The sequence below is a fragment of the Lissotriton vulgaris genome, chromosome 8, assembly GCF_964263255.1.
Source record: "Lissotriton vulgaris chromosome 8, aLisVul1.2, whole genome shotgun sequence".
Classification (NCBI taxonomy): Eukaryota; Metazoa; Chordata; class Amphibia; order Caudata; family Salamandridae; genus Lissotriton; species Lissotriton vulgaris.
In genome coordinates, this window is record NC_141696.1 from 545182442 (window position 1) to 545210023 (window position 27582).

The 27582-nt window shown below is 49.7% G+C and overlaps 1 protein-coding gene across 1 annotated transcript in view; it reads left to right on the forward strand.

Annotated features, from left to right (window-relative positions):
• The window catches only part of MOSPD2 (motile sperm domain containing 2), a 501534-nt gene that overhangs the window by 387591 nt on the left and 86361 nt on the right, over nucleotides 1-27582 (forward strand). Inside the window, exon 13 of the mRNA XM_086934358.1 lies at nucleotides 2786-2915. Coding sequence (XP_086790484.1) covers nucleotides 2786-2915 — 130 coding nt within the window. The remainder of the gene's footprint in view (nucleotides 1-2785; nucleotides 2916-27582) is intronic.

A 27582-nucleotide genomic window follows, 5' to 3' on the forward strand; every position in this document is an offset into this window, starting at 1 on the left:
TTAAACTACCATGACTACACTGAGTGCAACACAAAGTCTTGGTGGAAGGATACTGTGTTTTGTGAATCTTTACTTTGACCCGACCTTTTGCACTTCTCTCTGTCGGAGAGAGTGCAGTTTATTGACCCCCCTTGTGTGAAGTTGTTGTTCCATAAACTCCCAGAACCTGGCATTATGTGCAAGTTGAGTGAGTGTGTGAATAGTGAATATGTAGCACATGTAGGAATCTGATTACCTGGGGCCAGTGAGATCCATTTTGAATGTGTCTGGCTTATTGTGTTGCAAGATGGATGAGGATGACTTACCCAGACAGCGATGTATAGTCTGTGGCATAGCTAGACCTACTGCCACCTGGGGCGGACCCTAAGTTTTCTTTTGCCGCCCGGTGCATGTAAGGGGGGGTGACGGGCGACTTGTTCCAGGGGTAGGGGCATCTGGCTGCCGACAAACTTATTCTCAGGGGGCAGGGGGATGGTGGTAATCAACATACATAAGTTGCTCACATCCGCCGCCCCCTAAAACAGTGCTGCCCAGGGCGGACCGCACCATGCTCCCTCCTCCCCCCCCCCCTTAGCTACCCCACTATATATAGTGCCTGCATTCCTGCTGTTGGAGGGCAGAGACCCAGACACTTTTGCTTTCCCTGGAAATTAAATGAGGGTCTTTCTAGCAAATCCGATTGGTTCCCACTGAGCCATTCCATTTGGTATATGGTAGGGATGATGTATGAGCCTGCAATTTCTGTTATTCATAGTGAGGAAATTTCTAGCAAGGGTTTGGCATTTTGTCTCTCCTTGAGTGTTGTCTCTGGAAGATGATAGTCAGGTGAGCAGATCCCACACTTCATTATGTCCCTGTTCTGTACATTGGTGCTTGATGCTAGCCCAATTGCTACCTGCTTCGAGAGCTGTCACCTGGCACAAAACATTTGAAAGAGCACCAACTCAATACATTTCTGAAGCCTTAGACAAGAGGATCCACTTCCCTGTGTGCTGTGTGACCAAGGCGTGTGTGTTTCTAGCAGGCCATGTCCCAGAGGTGAGGGGACATCATCTGAAGTCTCCCCTTTCTGCTGGAGGAACTGGGGCTCTGCATATTGCCTGGAAGACTGGCAGCCTGCCTGCTGAGAGAGTGAAGAAGAGTGCCTGGCCCTGCAGGAGGAGTTACTGTTCAGAAGAAGTGCGGCATGTCACTGACATGAGAAACATCTAGAGTAAGCAGACTACAACAGGGAGCAAAGACAAGAGTGTTCTCTTCTGTTGAGGGATCACCTGCTCTCTTGGTGCAGTTCTGGCTGTGAACTGCACCAGAACAAACATCACAGTGTCTTTTGGCCATCCACAATGAGCCTGAGACCATTTCTGCTAACATCAGGTAGAGGAGCCGTGTTGCAGTGGAATTCCCATTCAGCCCATAAGCTGCCACATTATCACAATGACTCAGCCTAGAAGCTGCAACTGCTGTGCTTGAGTAGCTGTCTGCAACCAGCTAGTGAGACCAAACTGCCCAAGTTAAGTGCTTCTGTGAAGGCCTGCTGTGCTGACTCCATCCAGAAGCCTCTGTTCCTTAGAGCGGTCACCTATGCAGCCCCATCAGAATTGAAGCCACCTCTGAGAAGGTGAATATGCGAACTACACCCTCTGTACCACTAGAACTGCAAAATTATCCAGGAGGTAAAAGCAGAGCTTAGCCTCCTACCGCTGTCGGAGACTAGAACAAAGTGAAGAATTTGCCACACTTATACTTAAAACTTTTCACCCAAGATAATGCAGGAGATTAAATAAATTGAGTTTTGCAACTGATCTTTAGAGTAACTTGAAAGAATCTGCTCATGTGCCTAATTAATACCTATTTCTACTGTATTCTGGGGACTATAGCCATTAAAAATCATTTAAAGTGAGTGTTGGACAAGGGTAGTAGTCTTTTACCAAAGATCGTAGCCAGTATTACTACCTTGTAATTTCAATTGCTTATCAGCTGTGTAGTATTTTGTTTTGTGTTAAGATTAGAGTGCTTTCTTTTAACCAAAAGATATGCCCTTGTTTGGACATTATATTCTTGTCTGTTTGTTGACGTTTGAGTTCTGAGCTGTTAACTCACACACTACCTTTCTGAAAAGCCTTTGACTGCTTGCCCTTGAACGCTGAGACTCAAATGTGGAACGTGTTGTACTTGGCCCAGTTGGCAGTGCCATAGTAGGACGGGCCCAATGGCTCTGTTGGCTATCAACCTCAACTACTGCGGTTGGAGCCATGAATCCCCTGCCTGCGGCCCATGAAAGTGTTTGTTCTCATACAACACCGTTTGACATACCTAGCATAGGAGGAGTGCATCGTTGAAACAACCAAACTGACTCAGCATCTCTCTCTTCTCAAAAGGCAGGACATTGACCCCTCTCCTTTGTAATGAAAGGGTCACCTATTTAAAATGCGAAACATAGCATGGGGTACGCATCTGGTTGTGAGGTAACAAAGCATAGACCTTAAAAAATATAACTAAGTGTATGGGAATACAAGTACGCAACTTTAGGAGTTGACAAACAAAGTTGTGGGGGCATTAGACCAAAGTGCCCCTCATCTTTCGGTGTACGGACAAATTAGGACACCAGGATTAAAGATGCATCTGTCGAGTGGGATGGGTTCCTTTTCAGTACTTAATACAATGAGGGTGCATGTCAGTCCTCAAATTTGACAGCCACACACAGCTCATCATGGTATACATTTGTAATTTTCATTTTTCCTGATAATAGCATAAGAAAGGCTGTAACACTTTTTTCTTCTAATAGGCTTTGCAGCTTCACCACAGGACCGTTTCTTGGTAATGGCAGCAGAAATGGACCAGTCTTCCGGAACGGGATCACAAGAGCTATCGCAGTTTTGGAAAGAGGTTCCCAGAAATCTGGTGATGGAACATAGGTACGTTTTTTCAACCCACGTCTAGTGCATGTTCACAAAATGTGTTTGACCTGCTCATAATTTGCTTAAAACCAATATTGTTTAAAATTTTAATTTTACTATGATTGTCATCCTGTCTTTATATCATTGATAGCTGTCTGTAGTAGACGCCCAATAAATGACCCTTTGTATGCATTAGAGGTCATTAAGCTCGAGCATAAAGGAGAGAATACAAACCGTAGAACCTTGCCCCGAAGCATGCATCCGAGTTCTTTTCAGCTTTCACCTCAGACTGCGCGGATTGAGGGAATGCTCCTGTTCTAAAGGGAGAAGTCCCAACACCAGGAAAGCATGCCATAATCACTCCAATCCTGAAAATAACCAACATTTTCCCAAAGTAGCTCTAGAATTAGATGGAATTCCACACTCTCGTCTAATATTGACAATCTGCTTCTAAAAAAACATAGAAGGAACAGAAATGGTACTAGTCATCATACAGGAGGGCCTCCCAACCCCTTAAGGAAGGCTGCCTTGCAGTGCTGCTACTACTAGACCCCTTCACAGCTTATAAAATTGTTTATCATGAACTTTTGATAGGAAGGCGGAAGGATTAGACCAGAATGGCTTTAATTGCCCTACAATGGACCTGCTCATTCTTCAGAACTGCTGCTAAGAAATGGGTATTGGGTCAGCTCAATGGGCTTTACGCAACATCCTTTGCAACGTACCACAGGCGCATTCCTCTTGACACGATTTTCAAATTCCTGCATGTGCGCAGTAGGGCTTCGAATATAATTTCACAACTTTCAATTCAGGATGTGTGCTGAAGACATGTAGAAAATGGGTCTGGAAGCAGGTATGAAATCACCAGATGACTAGCTCACATAACCATATACATGACTGAAAAATAGCCCTCCTAAGTGGTGCCAAATTGCAGTTATGGCAGCACCAAGGTTTAAGTCCTGAATTTCAAATGGCCTTTCAACAATATGGTCGATATCATCTCTCATAAATAGTAATAAAAAGGCTAGTTGTCCATTTGTAACAGAAACCATATCTTCCCTACAGAGAGAAGGATTAAAGTCCTCGTTCGTTAAATTGTAGGTTCCTCAGTTCTTCCGCTGAGTGGCGCTAAAGAGATCCTTGGTGCTGGCACTGCTGTACAATTTGAATTTAGTCTCTACCAGCCTCTCCACAAACTCATAAATCAACCTAAGGATCTTGCTTCAATCTAAAAAGATTTAATTCTTCCATCCCTGCCTTTCCAGTTAAATACTGGATTAAATGTATCATTTTATAAACCTTGCATATAGTTCCCTGAGACAGAGACCCTGGTGTTCTCCAGAAACTTGTGCCCAAGTATGTGCTGAGTCCATAAGTCTGCAAATTCCTTTTTTCAATCTGCCGACTGAAATTATAATAGCATGAAATGAAGATGTCTTGCACAATGGTAGAGTAAGACATTGGGATTTAATGGAGGTGAGATCCAGGTACTCCACTAACAGCAGCATCTCCACAGGGCATCTGTTCAAATACTGCAAAGAACCCTGCACGCATCGCACATTCCATTGAATGGACGATGCAGCAACAGCTCAACATATCTCACCCCTCCAATTAAAACAAAAACAAAAAAAGTACCTTTTTGTGGAAAAAAGTGAGCACTATGAAATGCAAAAGACCAAATAGAAGAATTTAATGTGATAACATTTAAAACAGTGAAGAAATTAACCAATAACATAATCTCTAAAACGATCAGGCCAACTTCTGGAAATTAATGAACTTGCCCGGGGTGAGGAATCGCCATACATACCTCCGCATCATATGTTCCAAGCTTCTTGCGTATTACATCAACTTTGTCATTCGGATCCAAGACGGGTATATCCTTGTTCCAAACATGACCATCACTTGTGTTTACTGCATGGTACATGACACGTACCGCTCCCACTGTAGTAAAGTACTTGGATTCACCCTACACCACATGTCCATGTTTTCTTACTGTCACCTAGCAACCTTCTTTCCCATACACCCTATTGCCAAATCCTTTACCACAGCAGCTAGCTTTTACCTGGTGTCTGGCATCAACCGCCTTCCTTAAATGAGAAAAATCAATAGTGTGATTCCCTTTCAAAAGTTTTTTCAGTTTTGACTGGAAACATGTCCCTTCAACAGTACGAAAGGCGCGACTCCACTTATTATTTTTGGTTTAGATTACAAAAAGCTCTGGCCTCCAAATATCCTCCCTGACTCTAAGTTTCATTACCGATACAAACAAATGCCCCTCATGAGTCCTTGAGTAGGAAAGTAGTATCTGCTTCTTATGAAACCCTCACTTTATGCTTTTGTCATACTGTTTTTGGCTTAGTCTGACTGGGATCCTGCTATTCAGGACCCCAGTCTATCTGCTTTCTCCCTTAAATTGCAATGCATGTACTTTAGGTACACTCCAGATTGTATTCAGGGGTAACCTTATCAGTCTCTAGTACACAGCTTTCCAAACTTTTCATGTTGGTGACACACTTTTTGGAGATGCATAATTTTGGGACACAGTAAGGCAGTGTAGCGAGTGATCGTAGCAAGCGAGCCTGAACCACCTAAGGGGTTTCGGGGGGGAGGGGGTTCTCACTCACTCTGTCTGTCTCTCTCTCTCTGTCTTTCTCTCTCTCTTTGTCTCCCTCCCTCTGTCTCCCTCTGCCTGTCTGTCTCCCCATGTCTGTCTACCTCCCTCTGTCTCTCTCTGTCCGTCACAATCCCTCTGTATTGCTCCTTGTCACCCTCCTCTCTCTGTCTGTCTCCCTCTGTTTCCGTCTCTCTGTCTCCCTCCGTCTCCCTCTCTCTGTTCCTCTGTTTCCCTCCATCTATCACCCTCCCTCCCTCTATCACCCTCCCTCCCTCTGTCTCGCCCTCCCTCTGTCTGCCTCCCTCTGTCTGCCTCCCTCTGTCTGCCTCCCTCTGTCTGCCTCCCTCTGTCTGCCTCCCTCTGTCTGCCTCCCTCTGTCTGCCTCCCGCCTCCCTCTGTCTGCCTCCCACTGTCTGTCTCCCTCTCCCTCTGTCTCCCTCTCCCTCTGTCTCCCTCTCCCTCTGTCTCCCTCTCCCTCTGTCTCCCTCTCCCTCTGTCTCCCTCTCCCTCTGTCTCCCTCTCCCTCTGTCTCCCTCTCCCTCTGTCTCCCTCTCCCTCTGTCTCCCTCTTCCTCTGTCTCCCTCTCCCTGCCTGTCTCCCTCTCCCTGCCTGTCTTCCTCTGTCTCCCTCTGGCTCTGTCTCCCTCTGGCTCTGTCTCCCTCTGGCTCTGTCTCCCTCGGTCTCCCTCTGGCTCGGTCTCCCTCTGGCTCGGTCTCCCTCTGGCTCGGTCTCCCTCTGGCTCGGTCTCCCTCTGGCTCGGTCTCCCTCTGGCTCGGTCTCCCTCTGGCTCGGTCTCCCTCTGGCTCGGTCTCCCTCTGGCTCGGTCTCCCTCTGGCTCGGTCTCCCTCTGGCTCGGTCTCCCTCTGGCTCGGTCTCCCTCTGGCTCGGTCTCCCTCTGGCTCGGTCTCCCTCTGGCTCGGTCTCCCTCTGTCTCCCTCTGTCACCCTCTGTCACCCTCTGTCACCCTCTGTCACCCTCTGTCACCCTCTGTCACCCTCTGTCACCCTCTGTCACCCTCTGTCACCCTCTGTCACCCTCTGTCACCCTCTGTCACCCTCTGTCACCCTCTGTCACCCTCTGTCTGTCCCTGTCTCTGCCTCTGTCTGTCCCTGTCTCTGCCTCTGTCTGTCCCTGTCTCTGCCTCTGTCTGTCCCTGTCTCTGCCTCTGTCTGTCCCTGTCTCTGCCTCTGTCTGTCCCTGTCTCTGCCTGTCTCCCTTCCTCTCTCTCTCTCCCCCTGTCCCCCTCTGTCTCCCTTCCTCTCTCTCTCTCCCTGTCTCCCTCTGTCTCCCTTCCTCTCTCTCTCTCCCTGTCTCCCTCTGTCTCCCTTCCTCTCTCTCTCTCCCTGTCTCCCTCTGTCTCCCTTCCTCTCTCTCTCTCCCTGTCTCCCTCTGTCTCCCTTCCTCTCTCTCTCTCCCTGTCTCCCTCTGTCTCCCTTCCTCTCTCTCTCTCTCCCTCTCTGTTTCTCTGTCTCTCTGTCCCTGTCTCTGCCTCTGTCTGTCCCTGTCTCTGCCTGTCTCCCTTCCTCTCTCTCTCTCCCTGTCTCCCTCTGTCTCACGCACTCGGTCTGTCTCCCTCTGTCTCACGCACTCGGTCTGTCTCCCTCTGTCTCACGCACTCGGTCTGTCTCCCTCTGTCTCCCTCCCTCCATTTGTCACCCTCTGTCTCCCTCCCTCCGTTTGTCACCCTCTGTCTCCCTCTCTCCGTCTCTGTTTCCCTCTCCCTCTGTCTCCCTCTGTCTCCCTCTCCCTCTGTCTCCCTCTGTCTCCCTCTCCCTCTGTCTCCCTCTCCCTCTGTCTCCCTCTGTCTCCCTCTCCCTCTGTCTCCCTCTGTCTCCCTCTCCCTCTGTCTCCCTCTCCCTCTGTCTCCCTCTCCCTCTGTCTCCCTCTCCCTCTGTCTCCCTCTCCCTCTGTCTCCCTCTCCCTCTGTCTCCCTCTTCCTCTGTCACCCTCTCCCTCTGTCACCCTCTGTCTCTCTCTCTTGGTCTCCCTCTGTCTCTGTTCCTCTGTCTCCTTTCCTCTCCCCCTCTCTCTCTCCCTCCCCCTCTCTCCCTCTCCCTCTCCCTCTCCCTCTCCCTCTCCCTCTCCCTCTCCCTCTCCCTCTCCCTCTCCCTCTCCCTCTCCCTCTCCCTCTCCCTCTCCCTCTCCTTCTCCTTCTCCTTCTCTCTCTCTCTCTCTCTCTCTCTCTCTCTCCCTCTCCCTCTCCCTCTGTCACCCTCTGTCTCTCTCTCTTGGTCTCCCTCTGTCTCTGTTCCTCTGTCTCCTTTCCTCTCCCCCTCTCTCTGTCTACCTCTCTCCCTCCCCCTCTCCCTCTCCCTCTCCCTCTCCCTCTCCCTCTCCCTCTCCCTCTCCCTCTCCCTCTCTAGCTCCCTCTCCCTCTGTCTCCCTCCCTCTGTCTCCCTCCCTCTGTCTCCCTCCCTCTGTCTCCCTCCCTCTGTCTCCCTCCCTCTGTCTCCCTCCCTCTGTCTCCCTCCCTCCCTCTGTCTCCCTGTCTCCCTCCCTCCCTCTGTCTCCCTCCCTCCCTCTCTCCCTCTGTCTCCCTCCCTCCCTCTGTCTCCCTCCCTCCCTCTGTCTCCCTCCCTCCCTCTGTCTCCCTCCCTCCCTCTGTCTCCCTCCCTCCCTCTGTCTCCCTCCCTCCCTCTGTCTCCCTCCCTCCCTCTGTCTCCCTCCCTCCCTCTGTCTCCCTCCCTCCCTCTCCCTCCCTCTGTCTCCCTCCCTCTGTCTGTCACCCTCTGTCCCCTCACCCCGCGTGTATTTCATCCTGGGCAGAGACCACTTCCTGGACACACACACAGCCGCACCCCAGTACTTCGCAGGTCTTTAAAAGACAATTTACTGCTTTGCTGTGAATCTCTCGGCCCTCATAGAGCAGAGTGTCAGGGAGTCCGCACTGCTGCGGCGGTGTTTGATGACACTCTTTCAAAGGAATGCCTCTTAATTAGCAGCAGTTATGTGCTAAGTGCCCATTAATACCGGTGTCATCTCGCAACACACCCACTTTTGCAGGTGACACAGTATTGTGTCTGGACACACAGTTTGGAAAGCTCTGCTCTAGTATATGGTACACCATGTACCCAGAGGCCTCCCATGGGATGCTGCATGTATTATGCCACCCATGAGAGGCGATCCAAATTGACACATCTGGCCTGCTTCTGCAGACAGTGTAAGATGGTGCTTGCACCACTTACTGGGATATAGGCTCACTATATCTCTCTAAATCACTACACGTAAATACCGATCAGTCCCCCCTATGGCAGGCCTTAACAATCCTGAAGGCAGGGTGCTGGGTTTTACGTGAGAGGGTGGCCCTGCATGAGCAGAACTCCTCTGCAACCTTCGGAGACCATTCTCCCGGGTTGTCTGTGATGCTGCGAGATATATATGTTTAAGTGCATATATCCTCGCGGTAAATGCTAACTTTAAAACGGCTTCTTATCATGTTTGGTGTCAAATACCTTGGAATCATACAACCACACCAATACCTGGTGTGGAAGGTATGATTCCACCCTTCTAGTACCACTACTGTGGATCACTGGTCTACCCGGTACCAGTTTTCTCGACCTGGGCAGCACAAACTGGATGCTGCCAGCCGCAGACAAGGCTCTGCTCCCCTGCTGCTGAGCCAAGCTTGCACAGAGGAAGGCATGACAATAGTCTTTCTGTCACAGGGAGGTGTAACCACTTCCCAGACAGGATTTAGTGTACTGAGGCTGGGTGGGTGCACTCTCTGAGTGCCAGAAGGTCTGCACTCGGTGCACATTTGGTGTCCCTGTGCATAGTCCAGCTCAGACCAGTTCTGGGAGCCATTGGGTCCTGCTCTGGCACGAAACTGGACAAAGGACAATGGGTGTAGCCACCCCTTTGTCCTGCCTCTCCCATAGGAGGGTCCACAGAATCTATCCAACCCCTTCCCATGGGTATAAAGAGGGTTACCTTATCACAGGGCTTTAGAATTTACCTGGACAAGATTCTGCTAAGAAGAAACAAAGTACTTTGACTGCCTGCACAAAGCTGGACGACTGAAGAATCTCCCTTGGAGTAAAGAAGTTACTCCCTGCAAAAGCAGGCACCTAAACGCATCTACCTGGTTTGCTTCTCCCGAGCTCCTGAGGGCTCTGAAGATTTCAGCAACACAGGAGGTGTGTTCCAAAAGGTCCCTGAGGTCGATCTGCGCTCTCAGCAATTCTGAGATCAGTATCCCTCGTGGGGACTGTGCTACCCGAACCCCTGTGCACTGCGTATTTTTGCAGTTGCATATGCTTAGTGATGATTCCTTAGCCTGTGCTTTGGACTCCGTGTAGTCCTGACCCTGATCAGTATTTGCACCGAAGATTTCCGGCCTCCACTCTCCGAGTATGCTGTGGGCTGGTGCTTTGCAGACTTGCTTGAGGTCTCCTCGCAATCCCTGGTTCGTTGGCCTGTGGGTCCTAGCGAGGGTCACCTTGTGAATTCTTGGGCTTATCTAGTTGCTCCAGACGTGCCCTGACTCTCCATTGCATGAAGAGTCCCCTGGACCTTGCTGGTCCACACCGTAACCTGTTTCCTCTGACCGTGTTGGGTGCAGTTGCCAAGGCTTGTTGGTGCTTCAGCCGGACATCGACCCCTCAGCTCTCGACATCCTCATGGGACAGCTCACCTCCGGATTCTGGTCGTCCTAGATGTCTCTTGGTCCCCGTAGCTGCAGAGACATGCAAACCTTCTTTGTACCTGAAGCACCCGACATTGGTGGGCATTCGACTACCGAGACCTTGGTCACCAGAAGTGACCCAGACTCTGTCCCCTCTGCTTTGAGGTTCCTCTCACCTTGAATCCAGGTTTGGATACCCCCGGACACTCTTCGCCTTCCTGGCAGCAGTACTTCTTTGCACCTCTCCATTGAAAATGATGAAGGTTTCCAACACCACTTGACACATATGCACCCGGCTCCTCTGGGATAGGTAACATGGGTACCTCTGTACTGACTGGTGGGTTGACCTTAGAACCTCCTATGTTCCAACGATTTTGTTCGAAGTCCTCTTAGAATTGTCCTTAACTTGTAATTTTCCAACCGCGACTTTCAGAAAAGAGTTGTAGGGAGCATGCATCTGTGTTAACTCACTGCATCCGTACTCCGTGGGCTCCCTGTGTCACTCCTCTGGTTGGTTCCTTGGGGTCCCAGCGATTCTACGTGCTCTAGGCACTGTTTCTAGTTAAGTTGTATTGTTCTACCATTTTTTTAGTATAATGTTCAGTCTCCCCCCTGGAGCCCTCTGTGTATTGTGCTATTTACGAATGTTCTATTGATTCAGTATTATGTGCTTTGTGCCCTAGTCTCACATAGATACTAGTAGAGAGTGTTATATTAATAAATACATATTTTTATGTACACACTTTGTGGTTCTCCTTTCATTTAGGAGGTGCTATTCTGGTAAAAATAAGCTGCTTTACATTCCTTCAACATTAAGCCTTAACCCCTTCCATGCTCATGACGGCCCCCGGCCGTCATGGCACACAGTGCTCGTGTGCTGATGACGGCTGGAGGCCGTCATGACCACGCCCGCGATCGGAATGTGCCGCACTGGAGCGGAATTCCGTCCGTGGGCAAGGGGTTAAGGCTGCTCACCATAGCTGCCACTAGGATAGCTTTCAATGAAGGTTATCTTTTTTTTTTTCTTCAGTGGTGAAAATGTTGCTTTATTGGAGGAAGTATCAAGCTCACAGGTTTTCCATCTCTGGCTTGTTCACCATACACATTAATCATGTCCCTAACAGCAAACAAATAGATGTTGTTTTCTTTAGTCATCAACCCCACCAGGTAAACAAATGCATCTACTCATAGTACTGTGGCCAGAAGCTAGCTAAACTGCACAGAAAGTAATTAGTCAATGCTGCTTGGCGACAAAACGTCTGGGATTTGGGGCAGGAAGTCAGAGAGAAGGATGGGGATGATCAGGACACATGCATCGGAGGCCCACTCCAATGTAAGTTGGTCTCTCCGATTGACACAAGAACCCATGGCTCTACTAAAAGGACTAAGGCACGCAACAATGGTTTTACTAATTGATGCACCCTCACCGAACTCCTGGCCACCCGCCGAGACACTACAACCCTTAATGTATTTAATGCACCAACAACTTTCCCCAACTATTGACCAACTCTGCCTTTACGTATTCCAGAACCTAACATTCTTGAACACGAGGCTTACTGCCACTCTTTCACCCTAATAGCTTAACTGTCCCCTGGTGAACCTGCCTTCACTTGGTTAAATGCTGCACAAACAAATGATGGACGGAATGCTGAACAAATCAAACATTCACCCCCAGTCAAGAGATCTGGGTTGAATCCATTGTTCTTTTGCTCACCCCAGTTTTTTAGTTTTAAAAAAAATATTTTTATTTGTATTTTTAACCAACAAAAACACAGCTGGCAAGTCACAAGTGAATACCCACTTACCCTGGCTCCCCCGCCCCCCATCCATATTGACATCAAAATTATCAGCTCCACAAGATCCCACCTCCGCCTACTGGGCAACGTTCTGTAATGCCCTTTCAGTGTCCAATGACTTCAATACAGGTTATCTTTGACCTCGGACATCATAAGGGTCGTGTGGACTTGTACAAGGTGCCCACTTTAATTAGTGGACAGCATATACCAACCCACCTTCTCACACTTGTAACCAGGGGGAAGCAATGAAAAGGCGTTTTAAAAAACCTGGGTGAAAAAAAAAGAAAGCATTGAAAACGAAGGGTGAGAAAGGACAAGGCACTCAAAAACGAGGGATAAAGCAAGAGAAAGCAGTGAAATTAGGAAAAGGCAGAGAGAAGGCACTCACAAAGCGGGGGAGAAAGCAGGGAGAAGACCGGAGCAAGAGCAGTGCAGCAGCACAGGAAGAGCTGGGCCTTGGCCTGCTCAATGGGGTTGCGCTGCCGCCTCCATTAAGTAGGTCCTGGGAGGAGGGTGGGCTGCTGGAAGGTGTCAGGCGGGGAAAAAGATGGCGAGCAGAACATCAGTGAAGGAAAAACCAGGAGAAAACATTAAAACCGAGGGAAAAGCATGGAGCAGGCTATCAAAAAAACAAGGATGTAAGCAAGGAGAAAGCAGTTAAAATGAGAGAAAAGAAAGGAGAAGGAATTCAAAAAACCTGGGAAAAACAGGAGACTCAAAGCAATCAATCAATGATTAATATGGTGCTGCAAATCACCCATGAGGGTCTTGGCGCCAGAGTTGCCAACTGATGATTTTTTTTTACGAGGGGAAAGCAAGAAGAAGGCACTCAAAAAATGGAAAAATGTAAGAACAGGACAGCAGCAAGTGTGATGCAGCAGCACGGGTAGAGCTGGGAAGCGGTTGGCGGGGCTAGAAAGGAATTCCACTGACACAACCATTTAGTCTGTCCTGCTCAACTGACCTTAGTCACATGTGAAGTCTGATGCAAGATGCACGTAAGGTCCATACTCTGCACCTACATTCTTCACATTAGACCAACCGTCACACAAATTTTGACATGTAATAACACAGTATCCGGCTAAATGGCACCTTTTGGCACTGATAGGATAAAATAGAGGGGGTGCCTACGTAATTCCCTTCACTTATGTCATCATCTATCTCCAGTGGCACACAGATATTTTGCAACCACATTTCTCTTGCCACGCATATACGCAGTTTGATGATAATTCTCTTGCAAGTGCTGCTACAATTTGGCAACTCTCAGCATATTGCTTTCTCCACCATTTGTGCTGAAGACATCCATCAACGGCTTATGATCAGTTTGTAGGACTACTGGGACACCCCACATAATCATTTTAGAATTCTGAGTGCCCCACTACAAGACATTGCTTCCTTGTCAATATTAGAGTGTGTCATCTCAGACCCCCGTAGTGCTCTGGAAGCGAATACAATTACCCCAACTCTACCATCCCTTCGGTTTCACAACCGCACAGCCCCAAAAACATTATTGCTCACATCAGTAATCCTAATGGATGGAATCATGCAGGTCACAGGGTTTTAAAGGTAAGGCACCTACTGTGTCATACTTAACCTTGTCCACAGCACTTTGGCACTCCTCACTCCACAAATACAGACTCCCTTTTTAGGTCGAGGCTATCCCATTCCGCAAGAATGGATAGGGGTGAATTTTAGGGTTGCATCAGGAAAGCTAAACCAGCCGGCGGATTTCCACAAGTGCATGAGGTCTCGTGAACGCGCTCCCATCCGCCTGCTGGTTTAGCTTTCCTGATGCTCTCCACATCAAAGCAATCAGCCTCCCTCCCACAGGCTTCCCAATCGTGCGCAGTGCGCGATGGCCTCACTTCTCCTCCCCCCAATTGCTCTCACTTTCACGGCCGCCTGACCATGAGCTACTTCAAAGCGATCCGCGCTCCCTGCTGCACCCCATATGGTTTTGTTGTTGAAGCACCTCACCTCCCTCAGAGCGCACACCGCCCCTGCAGCATCTCTCCCAAGAATAAACCGATTGCGGTAGTCACGGCCATATATTTCATTAATTGGTTGTCGTAACTCCGAAAAGCTTCAAGTCGGGGTTCCCGTCGATTACTGAGTCAAGCGTGACACGCCACACTATCTCCGTAATGCAGTCAGTTTTACTTTATAATACAGTTTTAAACCGCAGCACTAACATCAGACACTGGATTTTTCACAGTAAATATGCCCGCTTCAACCCCTTCCCCTACTGCGCATGTGCCAAGAGTCCCAACCCAGACGTATCCTTCCGCACTTCACTTTACAGGAGTTTGATACACGTTTTGGTTAGTTAACGGCATCTTTTCTATAATAGAGTGAAACGACCGTGCGCGTTTTCGTTCCGCTGTCATGTGCTGCATGTCACACCCAACTGTTTCAATTCATTAAGTATATCTGGGTAATTCTTTCCAACGCACCGCCATGTTTGTGTCCCTCCGCGTTCGGCATATGGGACTATACTCTAAGATTTTAGGCGCCCATCGGACGGCATTTTCGGAAAATCTGCTTGCTTTACTCAAAGGGTCAGCGCTGGAACTGCCGTTACACGCCTGGCAGACCTTTTGCTGGCAGCACGACAAGAGTCGGGACATAGACTGGCAGCACGACAAGAGTCGGACATAGACCCCAAGCTTTTCCAGGTCAGTGTCGGCGCTCTGTGCCTCTCTGGCCCGTACCGGATGTGGAAGTTGATCTCTTTGCTAGTAAAAAATAATTCAACTTCCCCCGGAACCGGCCTTCCACCCTAGCTTATCGGCCTATGCGGTGCCTGTTTCCGGGGCTCGGGCGCCACAAAGGCCGTTGATGTGTATGTGGGTTGTTGTGTGGTCGTGTGTGCATCTACCCTAGCGATTTCCTGTTTATCGGCCTATGCGGTGCCGCTTTCCGGGGTTCGGGCGCCACAAAGGCCGTTGCTGTGTATGTGGGTTGTTGTATGGTCGTGTGTGCGGGTTGCAGGGGAAGCGTGGCGTGATCCGCTGATGGTTGACAAAAAAAAAGGGGCCTAGCGTGGCGCCGGCTCAAGGTGCCTCATGTCTCGGCAACAGAGGATAACTTGGGGTGCTTGTTTGGGGGCGAAGTGCATAAGAGTGCCTTTTTTTGAATCCGTGGGGGGTCACTTTGCTACAGATGGAAAAGCAGTGATCCCTTAAGTGTACCGGGAGTTTATTTGGCAAGTAAGATAGTGAGCTTGGTTTCGCTACGTTTCACTGGCACAGGACTTTGTGTAATTAGCAACTATGTGACTGTTTGTTTAAATTAGTCTTTGTGACCCATCCGTGGTTTCATTCTCAATTCACTTTTCGAAATGTCAGTCTCCTAAAACTTGCACTTGTCAGAGTGCAGTGTCAAACCTCTCTATTTCAACATGGACAACATTTTGGTCAGCCATTTGTTATGTTCCCTCCCACTGCTACCAAAGACCAAGCTGTCATCTTGGAAGTGAACAGGAAATAGAACTCCCTTCTGATCTTGAAACATCAGCCTCATAAGTATTTGGAAGACTGATGAGGCCTGCGCCAGGCGGCCAAGAGTCATGCATTTGTTACAAACACTGCCCAGTAGATGAGGTAAGATGTTCCTAGTCATCAGTTAGCATTATCCTATGTTATGGACCTATCCAGTGTGGAAAATACAACGCCCCCTTCAAAGTGCACAACTTTTCATTAAGATTGAGCATAGGTTCCCAATCTACCCAAATATTATGATTCAAGGAGCACAAATCCAAGCACAATTTCAACGTTTGAGCACGTTTATGAGCAAGAACAATTGGTGACAGACTCTCAGAACCATTTATGGGTACAGTCATTCCAAGCTCTCTCAAATGGTTTAATCCACCTTATAACACATCCCTCAAATATAGTGGTGCTTTATGAGCTTTGTGAACCACTGGTTCGGCATTGTCCTTCAACATAATTTTGCGCGGAATACCATACAACTTTCACAATTTATATTTAAATACGTCAGAAAATCTTAGGATCCAGTGCACACCAGACCTTCATTTTCTTCCCTCCATCAGTGAAAATCTTCTCGCCTGACAAAGGTCTATTAATTTATTTGACAACATTTCCCCTTTCCGTTAGCCCTAGCCTGACCCAAGCTCAGACAAGAAGTAAACCAAATTACATTCAAGCAATACTTCTTATCTGTTGTACATGTGCAACTGTGAAATATTACATCTGTGTACATTGCAGCATGAAGCATCTAACACAGCTGTTTTAGGGATATCACCTCACATTTGAACTGGAAGCTTAACTGTTTGTGACATAATCTGACAGTTTACAGCTACTCTCTACTTATTAAAGCTTGATCAGCCTTCTCCTAACTAGTCCTCCTAGCCAGTTATTTGAATCTGGAATACTGATGCAAGGATCGGAAGGGCCAGGTTGGTTTTAAGATCCTCGTCAATCACACAGGGGGAGAAGGAGGTGATACCATCCCATATCCTCCAACAAAGATCACATATCACAACAAGATGTGAAAGTCTCCCAAGGGATGACTGACTTTTCCCAAACCCTACATAGTCTGATACGTGTGGATATGACATTTATATTGGATGAGGAAGAGTCATCCATATTTTGCAATAAGATGAATTCTTGATATTATAAAGACTGGATAACCAAGGGATCCAGGTAAAATAAAGTAAGTTAATAAATACCTTGAGGTAAACTCAAGAAATCCCTTTTATAAGGGGGTACCACAGCTATTTTAAAAGGAAAACAACAGGTTGGGGGTTGATGCTTCTTTGGAATTAATGGTCAATACATTCATATTGAGCCAACATGTTTCTGCCACCTTTAGTGCTGATAGCAGTCAAATGGCATTCATCAGGACAACAAGGATCCCGATCTCTTATTTTATAAAGGTAATTCCTACCTTGACAAGAGGAATAAGCAGAGTTTCTACAATAAAAAAAAAGAAATATGAAGAAACCAAGCATTGTTAATTGATTATTGACCACCCTCGGCTCTATTCTTTTTAAATTGCACAAGCTTATGATTTTATGGAATGTACAACCCACGCCCCAGTCGTGTTTTTTTTGGGGGGGTTGTGGTTTTGTAGCTGTTGCACACAGCCTGCTTCTCGGTCGCAGGTGTGAATGCCTTGTATTCATTTGAATTACTGCGGAAGTAACCGGAATCTGTGCACCCAGTGCAGCAAAGCGCAGATGGATTTGAGGGGGTGCCATCTCTCCGTGATCCTCAGTCTGTGGTCCGGAGTCCTGATCCCAGGCACCTGCTCTTGGCCTCTCTTGATGTGGTGCGTGCTTCCGGCTGAAGGCAGCCCGACTTCTGTCCATGGTGTTAAAAGCTGCTGCAGCCTGGGATTGTGCACAGTGACAGTCGTCTGCTCAGCCTGCACTGCAGAGCGCGCTCAGGCTGCGCTTGCAACAGCAGCCTCACCCCTCACCTGTGCACAAATGATCCCTTTTACACAACATCCAGTTAGCTGCCCATAAGTAAGGGAGGAAATAATCAATGCTCGAGTTGAGGATCCAGAACACAGGGCAAAGGGACAGAGCTCTCTCAGCACACTGTGCATATTGCCAATATCGGCAACACTCCCCATCCCTCCCACAGCAATAACAGAGAGAAATAATCAGACAAGACACATTTTTAGTGGGCAAAATTGCTGCAGGTTTATTTGCATAGCAAATATGCCAACATGGTGGGTTATCTTATGTGTAATCCAGGGCAGGCAGCCCCTCGCCGCCTGCCCGCCTGATGAGCCAAAGTACACCGTGGCCCTAGCCAACCGGTGTTTGTTAGATTTGGGGGAGGGGATAGCCCCTCCCACCGGTGGTCCACCAGTCCACACCAGCTAGGGGGGGCAGAGTGTTGCAGGCAACCCCCGGTTGCTCAGGCCCACAACCACCCGTAGGACTAACGGGGCGCCGTCGCTTTTCCAGGGTCCAACGTGAGGACCTCCCTGGGGATATTTGGCTTTAGCACCCTTACTGTGCTCCTGCAGAGGGTACCCTTCTGTACCTTACAGCCTCTGGATCGCCCTGTAACTCCGCCACAGCACTGGGTGGGGCCACCGTCACCCCAGGGCCCCCCTCCAAGGTAGGCATCTTTACCTATATCCTGCTGATTCCCAGGCCTCTCCCAGGTACAAGGTCCCTGTTCACTCTTGGCAGGTAAACCCCTCTTAATCAACACACCCTGCGTACTTGGCATGCTAAAACCTATGCCTGAAAAGATAAACCACCTCTGTTCAGTGAATTTTACGCATGACACTGTTAGCTTTCCTGCGCAAGGATTCTAGGCCTGCCCTGGCCGGGCTCCTTGCCATACTAAACGAGGGGTTATCCCTGACCCCTATAACTCATGCACCCGCAATTAGCAGATCATCATATGCAAGGGGAACTTCCAGTCTTACAGCGGTGGCTTCCTACCCAAGAAAGTCACCCCTGCCTCCTCAGAGTAAGGCCACAATGAAGTGAGGGGAGAACCCCCCCCCCCCCCCCCCCCCCAGACTTTTGCAACTTCTACAGCAAGCTGCTCCAGCGCATGCCTGGGACCCCGCCAAATTACCTCAGTAGTGTGCTGCAGCTTCTACCGCAAGCTATGCTCGTGCATGCCTGGGCCCCCCAACCAAGTTAAGAAAGTGGGAAAAACCCATGCCTCCATTTATTGGATACCGCCCGTCATGCCACCCACTGGACGCAAAGACGACCCTATGAATGCAAGAAGTGCCGTTGGTTGTTGGACTAGGGATCCAATCCCTCTATTTCCACGCTATTGGGATAACAGCACCCTATTGAGAAAGGCAACCCCCCCCCGATGACTGCATAGAGCCTATTTGTACTCTGTCAAAAGACCCGATAGACACCTCAACCCCGCAGCGACAAGCTGAGGCCTGCTAACCTGCCCCCAAACTCTGTGGCAGCAACAACCTGTGCAAGCTTAGCAAAAACCTGCCACCCCAAAACCCTCTCCGTCATCCGGGGATCGTGCCCCCGCTCCTTGGCCTGAATACTAACCAGGTTAACATAATGGATGGTGTTGAATGATCCATCCCTCAGCGCCTGCCGGCAACCTTCCCCACGTCACCTTGTTCAGAGAAAACATCTGCATGGAGCATGCCAAGCAAGTCATCCCCCATTTGCTGGCCCAGGTCCTCCCCTAACCTGGAGTGGCCCAGGCCACACCAGCTGATGTATCCAGGGAGCAGGCCTGTGTGTAGAAAAGCTAGTGTAGTGGAGTAAACCATACAATCAGTAGCCTGCCCTTAACACAATGGCAAAGCCTATTGCCCACTACCTTGTAGCCTTTCCTCTCGTGCTGCAGCCCTCCCTGTGTCAGTGCTCCTGTCCTCTGCTCAAATAGCAAGCATCCCCCCACTGTTTTCCCCCTGGGGGCTCCAGATAGTGGGAGACAGAGAAAGTGTCCTGCTAGCTTGACCATACCGGACTAGCTACCCCCTTGGTTTGGTGAGTACAATTTTGGATGTACAGTGATGATCCCTTAATTTGAACCAACCCCCCACTGCGCATGTGTTAGCACCTGGTGCCCCCCAGAATGCACTTGCATGACTAGAAAGTGGTACTGCTCACATATTAGTCCATGTTGCTCCCAGCACACCTCAGCCCTAATTACCCTGTGCTTACTGATTCCCCAGCTTTGGGGGTTCAAACTGCTAATCGTATACTGCCCCAGCAGTTGAAGGTTACCTGCTCCTTCTAATGAGAGGCCTGTGTGTACTCTAATGCCAGATACAGCTTCCTGCCAGTCGAAAGTCCGAAAACCTTGCAGGGTAGCATGCAAAAATGAGCCTACCCCAGAAGTGTGTGCTGCATCGTTCCCCCTACTGTTGTTGCCTACAGGGATATAATCCACCCCACGCCTAACCCACCTCTCGTGGTGCAGCCCCGGGGGAGGTACTGGAAGTGAAAGATGTGGGTGTGCTGGTGTAGAGGAGGGCATAGGAGGATGCAAGAAAATCTGCAGGTCATGTGCTGTGCCGTGCCTTAAGTTAAACACGCATTAACCCCCCCATGCTGGAAACAGCCAGGAGCTCCGCCCATGTCACTGCTCCCTGTTTAGAGTCCCGAGCAAGAAAGGACACATGACACGCCGAAAATCTTGACCTTGCTCCTGGCCTGAACCTCGCAAAGTAAAACCCTTTCCCGGACAAGCGACCGAGGTTGCATTGTATACCTATACCTCCCTCTGAATTTATAGATCTTTCCTAAGTATGTAACTACACTACCCACATTTGTGCGAAAAACCACGAGAGTGGTAGGTGTTCTGTGCAGTTTACTACTGAGAAATCTGAAATTAGTGAACTCAGTGCTTGGAGTAAGGCATTTGGACAGGGTCGAGACGTCTGTAGAAGGGACCATCAGGCAAAACCTTTCCTATAACACGGATATATATGCAGCCTAACAACTGCACACCGCAGAATGCACGTAGCATATGTGCGTTATCAAATACAGCTGTAAGGCAGCGACACGTGTAGAGACTGTACCCAAGGATGAAATATACTGTAAATAAGGAAACATCGATGGGTGAATGGCTCTTCCAGGTCCAGGGGAACACTACCTGGACCTGGCCTCCCTCACCATATCTGAAGGATTCTCAGACATTCCCAACAGACTGCTGCTGATAGATCAAATTCACAGCTTTATGACCAGTTGGCGAAGAATAGGCGCTATGCAAAGACTGCATCAGCTAAACCTACACAGGCAACTATCGTAAAACATACAGAACCGCAGCTCACCAGAACACGAAATGCGCATACCCGCTGTCGATACACTAATCAACAGAGTCGCTGCAAGAAGAAACTAATGTGTTTCCCCGTGCCATAGAGGATCCGGTTAGAATATGGAGGGCAGAGGATCTGGGATCAAAACACATAGAACAAAGCTGCCAAAGATTAGATTGCTTTTGAATACCCCTTATACACCAAATTGAAGAAGCTGCAACTGTGACTGGGAAAATATCTTCACAACAGACACAAACTCCCTCCCTCAATTGTGCCAGTATTGCAGCACCTCTTAAAGCTCGGACTTGGGCAAAAACTCCCTACGCAATAGCAAAACTTATCTCTTTACTGAATGAGAGCCGATTCTGTGTGACTCCCAGGGCAATTTCCCCTGCAGATGGAAGCTGACATTCGTTCCCCACAACAGCAACGAACATCGGCTGAAAGTAACTCTTCAAATTGCTCTGATCCCCCAAGCCTACGCGGGACAGGGCCCAAGCACTGGCCCACCGTGAAATCGCAGAGTTACTATTAGACTATAAAGCGCGCAGCCATATACCAACGCTCGAGTTGCCGCCAAGCGCCGCGAGGATAAAAGTAAACATGTAGGCAAATTGGTTACTGGTCATGCAACATACCTACCGGAATATAGGACACCAAATACTTGCTTGCAAAATTTCTGCCCCTAAGACATAATAACCAAATTCTTCTGTTCCCCCTTTCCACCAATCGCCACAATACTACCCGTAAATAACATCACATGAGAGGCGGTTATGATGACGCGGCACCTTGCCGCCGGATCGAACGCTTGTTCGATTCTCCGTAAATGCACCTCACGTATGGGGCAACCATTATTGCGAACAAGCCCCTCCGTTCCTTGTTTGTTGCCAAACACAGCATAAAAACAAAACCACCGACAAAGCTACTGTGCCTCGCCTTTAAATCGCATACCCCGACTTATAGCTGTGCTGTTTGCCCATGCCTAAACAGCCTGTCCAGTCCAAGCAATTACAAAGAGGTGACACATATGCGCAAATGCCCCAAAAAGCCATCTAATTCGGCTCGCGATTCCCCGAGTAACACACTAACCGCTAATATTCCCAGCAGCGGCCATCCCCTGTGGGCAGGGCCTGAAACCCTCATCGGCAATCAAACTCCATGCAGTCCCCACCCACCTCACATTGAATCAGACGTGGAGCCTGCGATGCCTGGCAAAACATACCTCAGCCACCAGAAAACCGGATCCTATACCTTGCTGGGGTGGGAAGTGCCCTGTTAATCGCTCCCACGCGGAGGCCCTTCCTCTCCTACCTACACTTACTTGCCCTACCCGAAAGTCCGACAAGGGGCCATAACACTTGTGCCAAGAGCACAGCAAGCGACTGCAACACCGTTATATCAGGTGTGAACCCGGGCTGCAGTAACGTTGGAAGGAGCTCTACCCGAGGTACCCTGCAACTGTGCATCACAGACAGGGTATCCGCCTATCGCCGGCCCTGTTTCTCCGACCCAATGAGGGTTGCCCGGGACCCGTGCAACCCAGATGATGTCCTACCAATGTAGGCAAAATACCCTCCGAGACAATTGGCCGGCCCGGCCCAATCTCTCTCAACAATCGGTTCAGGGAACCCCAGCAGCCACAACATCAGGACCGCCCACAACAAGGTGGCATATCGGCCCAAACATAGGTCCCTCCTGGCCCACCTACACTTGCCTAAGACTACTGAGGCTAAAAGTGCTCCTCCCCCAAATTCTTCCCCATAGCGCATTTCGAGGCACAACCCCACGGAGCCCGGAGGCAGGTGCCCCATGCCACGCTGCTGCAGAAAAGGTACTGAAGGGAGAAGCAACGTAAACCCCACAACAAAGTGTGACCTTCTGCAGACCAGTGTGCCTTGTAAGCGACGGGAGGCTAAAGGAACACACCCAACGCAAGTTATTCAAAAGCAAAATCACCCTCAGTTAGACTTCATTGGCTACGATACTGCCACTGTGCATGGCTACGTAAAAGTCGCCATAGCGGGGTCTCCGTCGCACTGAAGCTGCAACCACTCCATAGTGCCAATATCGGCCCACTCACCAGCCCGCTCGCAGTAACATGCATTTCGCAGAAATAAGCAGACAAGACAACTTTTTTGTTGGAGAAAAGTAGCTGCCGGTTTATTAGCATATACACATGCCAACAAGGTGGGTTATATTACAGGCGATCCAAAAGGCAAGCCGCCCCTCGCGACCTACCACCTGATGGGCCAATTTGCAACGTGGCCTTAGCCAATCGTTGCTTAGCGGTTATGGGAGGAGATAGCCCCTCCCAATTCCGGTGAACCATTGGTCCACCCTCTTGCTCACGCCCCCCCCCCCCCCAACGAGGGGCGGAGCGTTCAAGCGACCCCCGGTTGTACAGGTTTCCACAGCCCGCCTGTAGGATAGCGGGGCGCCGTCGTACCCCCAGGGTCCACCGCACAGACTTCCTGGGGATATTAGGCCTCGGCATCCTTTGTGCTCCTGAAGAGGGTACTCCCGGGTACCTTTCCGCCTCTGGATCGCCCTGTAACTCCGCCTGCAACACAAATGAGAAAAGATTAGAAACATTTACCCCCCCCCCCCCCCTGCCCTGACAACGCCGGGTATGCGGAAGGGAGGGAAACGGCGGCAGGGTGAGGGGACAGCAGACAAAGAGGCCGCTCGTGGGCGGGGGAGGAATATATACTCTCCCCTGCCCACCCCAGGAAGGAAGTGATGCGCGGGACCCACCAGGGTCTCAAAGAGCTGGGCTGCCCCGTGTGCCATCTTGTGGCACTACGGTGGCCGCCATCCTATTTGTGTTCCTGCGGGGACGTGTCGGTCGGCCTGCATAGTGTCAATATCGGCCCACTCACCAGCCCGCTCGCAGTAACATGCATTTCGCAGAAATAAGCAGACAAGACAACTTTTTTGTTGGAGAAAAGTAGCTGCAGGTTTATTAGCATATACACATGCCAACAAGGTGGGTTATCTTACAGGCGATCCAAAAGGCAAGCCGCCCCTCGCGACCTACCACCTGATGGGCCAATTTGCAACGTGGCCTTAGCCAATCGTTGCTTAGCGGTTATGGAAGGAGATAGCCCCTCCCAATCCCGGTGAACCATTGGTCCACCCTCTTGCTCACGCCCCCCCTACGAGGGGCGGAGCGTTCGAGCGACCCCCCCCGTTGTACAGGTTTCCAACCGCCTGTAGGAGAGCGGGGAGCCGTCGTACCCCCAGGGTCCACCGCACAGACTTCCTGGGGATATTAGGCCTCAGCATCCTCTGTGCTCCAGAAGAGGATACTCCCGGGTACCTTTCTGCCTCTGGATCGCCCTGTAACTCCGCCACAGCCCTGGGTGTGGCGACCGTCGCAGCCAGGGCCCCCCACCAAGGCCGGCATTCCTCCTAGCTGTTCCTTACTTGCTATTACTAGGGTCTCTTCCCTATTCAGAAAAAACAGGTCCATGCCAACGTGGACCGCTGACCCAAAAGTCCAGCAACCCCAAGGGAGTTTGGCTTGTAGCACACATGTAAAAGGCCAAATCTCTGCTCAAAATATTTACGCATGGCGCAGCAAACCTCATGCGAGCCAGCTGATACCAGGCTGGGTCCTCCAACACCTGGAACCAGAAGTAAACTGGGCGGCGAGGTGCACGGCCTTGCGGTGAGGCCCGATGCCCTGCCTGCAGCCCCCTGTAGCATGGCCTTGAAGGGGCAGAGTGCCAATGCCGGGGAAAACGGCCCGCTCTGAGGGCCCCTTAAACACTCTTGGGTGCCAGATCGAGGTGGTCCTGCTGTCTCCTAGACCATCGGACAGACCCCACCGTATGGTGGCATACCGGTGCGCACCAAGCAGCCGGGGCATAGGCAGGCCCGCCCCATGGACCGGGCAAGGCAACATCCCACGAATGCCAGCCCAAAATGTCAAGCCTCTCCCCGTTCGCGAAAGTGTCAGTCTCGCAAGTGGCTGGGGTGGAGCGGTCTAGTACGGGGCCTAACGTAAAGCGACTACGGAGCCTGAACACAAGATCAGTATATAAAGAAACACGAGGACATAAGAAATATGCACTGAATGTGAAACTCCACTGGAACTTCATCCTAGTTCCCCATTTGAACGCAGGCCGTTAGGCCACAGTACTGCTTAATGAAATAATTAAAGAATTATACACCTGAATGCGGACCTACAATCTAACACCGTACCTCACAACTGCCCCCACAAGACAGTACTGGAGGGGCATCAAGCACTAGCGGGAGGAGCCTGCACAAGTCCCGCACCTCACCTCATGCCCGATCGGGCTCTTAGACGAACAAAAAAGGTGCCGTGAGTGTCTAGGGACATGGGCGAGCCCCCGCAAGCCAAGCAGGCTGGACGGAGGCGGAAGGCGCCCAACTGGAAAGGCTTGGTCTCCCTGCTCCGGATGAACCTGCCTACCCCGACTCCCTTTAAAACCCCCAATGAACCAAAACGAGCCAAACATGCTCATGTGAAGCATCGATCTTTAGAAGATAACAACACTGTTGGGCAGGCAAGAAGCTACATAAAGGTAAGTGCCTACTGCCATCTAGTGGCAGCAGTTCGTGCGTGGCTACAACAGATAGCGCTGCAAAGAAACTACAATCACCCAGTATAGGGGCCCCTAAGGGGTGTGTATGGGAAGGGCATCCTAGATTTCCAACCCGGAAACGACTTGACAACGCCGAATCCCCAGATGCGTGAACACCCCAACCTAGAAAAGACCAAGGGCCCCTAAAACAACAACAAAACGGACACCCAAGTGACCTGACTTGCCCCCGACCATTATAGAGGCCGCGCACCAGAGAATATCCCGTGGTGCAAGACGGGGCGTAGCCACGCGACCCGCGAATTGGCCTCTCCACCCCCACCGTCCCCTCGCCCGAAGACGGCGATTAAATCAATACCCGTCCCTGAGGAGGGACAAGTCACCGCCATAGACACCACCCGACGATCGGAGAAAAAACAGCTAACCGACGCCAGACCAGCCCTCTGGCCGGAGAGACCAGAAGGCACACCAAACGGCGTCCGGGTGAGGGGACAGCGGACAAAGAGGCCGCTCGGTGGGCGGGGGAGGAATATATGCTCTCCCCCGCCCACCCCAGGAAGCAAGTGACGCGCGGGACCCACCAGGGTCTCAAAGAGCTGGGCTGCCCAGTGTGCCATCTTGTGGCACTACGGTGGCCGCCCTCTTATTTGTGTCCCCTGCGGGGACGTGTCGGCCGGCCTGCAGAGCGCATAGACTTCTACAAGTCACAATCACGGAAGGCGCAAAAGTTTCTAACTTCTCCAGGTAGGGTAATAGATTGTGCACCCAAAGGCAAACAAGAGCACATAGGGCTTGCAAAAGCGTCATGGTCAACATGGTCGCGCCCAACGCCAAAAATAGTACTTATGGAAAGAAAACCTACACAAGCTCATAAACAATAAAGTATAACTATGCACACCTATTAACCACACTGTCACACAAAAACTATCCCATACCCACCTGTGCCATTAATTATACTCAAAACATACAAGCAGCAATCACCGACCTAACACAATCAAGCATGCATCCCCTAGCTACGGCCTAAATATGCACCAACATGGTCGCCACCTACATAGCCTCTATTCTTTAGCAAAATGCAGAATATCCTGATTATTTTCATTATCGCTGTGCATATGTGCCCTGCTCTAATTTATTGTGCTGTGTAGCACACATGGCACACCCCACCTCTCATCGCCCTTTTTGCTTTCACATGCAGTACAGCTCCCCTTTGTGTTCAGGAAGAGGCGGACATCATGTTGTAGGGAGAGTGTGAGATAGAAACAAAAAACACAAGTATGCTGCTGCTTTTCACAGTTTTCGCTTTAGAGGATCCGTGCCAAGCCTTGTCCCTTTCATCCTCGTCCTCTTTAATGTTCCTAAGACAATGTTGCCTATCTGTTGTGAACAGGAAATGGCCCCGGTGCTGGCTCATTAGCCATCATTAATGCTAGTACGAAAGTTACGGTTCAATATTCCAATTTCCTCTTGCATGGTTTAGGTACTTACTAAATCAAGCTTGATGTTTTTGATGTGCTGTAACAGATTTCTACGCAAAATTGATTGCTTTATTTATTTGAATCCCAGAGCAGTCTCTGTTTTTAGATTTTAGCAGAGCGGTTCTGGTGGGTGGGAAGACATGGCTTGGCAGTTCGGACTGTACTGTTCCCATGAGGCACAGGGTCAGACTGATTTGCATATGGCCATGTCTGAACTGGGGTGGCTGAGTGAGCTAAAGAATGGTGATGGATTAAACCCAGATCTGTGACTGGGGGTGAGTGTTTGATTTGCTCAAACGCTCCGTCCATCATCCCCTTTTCTATAACAATAAAAGTGTCACAATAACTCTGGTGACTAATGTACCTGCTTAAAAGAGCTGAGAGTTTTGTTTAGTGGCAGTTTTGAAGCATCTAAGGTAGCACAAAGGGTTATTGTGCCTGCTGCAAAGAATGTCTACCATTCAAATCAAAGAGCCGTATTTAATGTGCAGAGCTCAGTGGGTTACTGATTTTGTCTGAGATTTTTTTGTTACTGTGCAGTTCATAAGTTACATACGTAATCTAGCCCAGTGAGCTATGAACTGCCATCAAAGAGCTGCATGCAAGCTGCATGGTACAGGTTATTAAGTTATGTTTTCTTCCCAGTTTTTCATTATCCTGAAGTTGCTAAAAAGGTTTGTTTGAGTAGTAATACATTCTTATCATTAAAGTCAATGCTAACTACTGGGTTATGTTTTTAATCCTGAGTTTGAGCTTCTTCAGACCAAGCACTCTTACAAAATGCCTACCAGTATGAGTGACGTGCATCCTACACCTTGTAGTCCCTGTTGCCTTACGTAACACTTTCTATACACTGATTTACACAT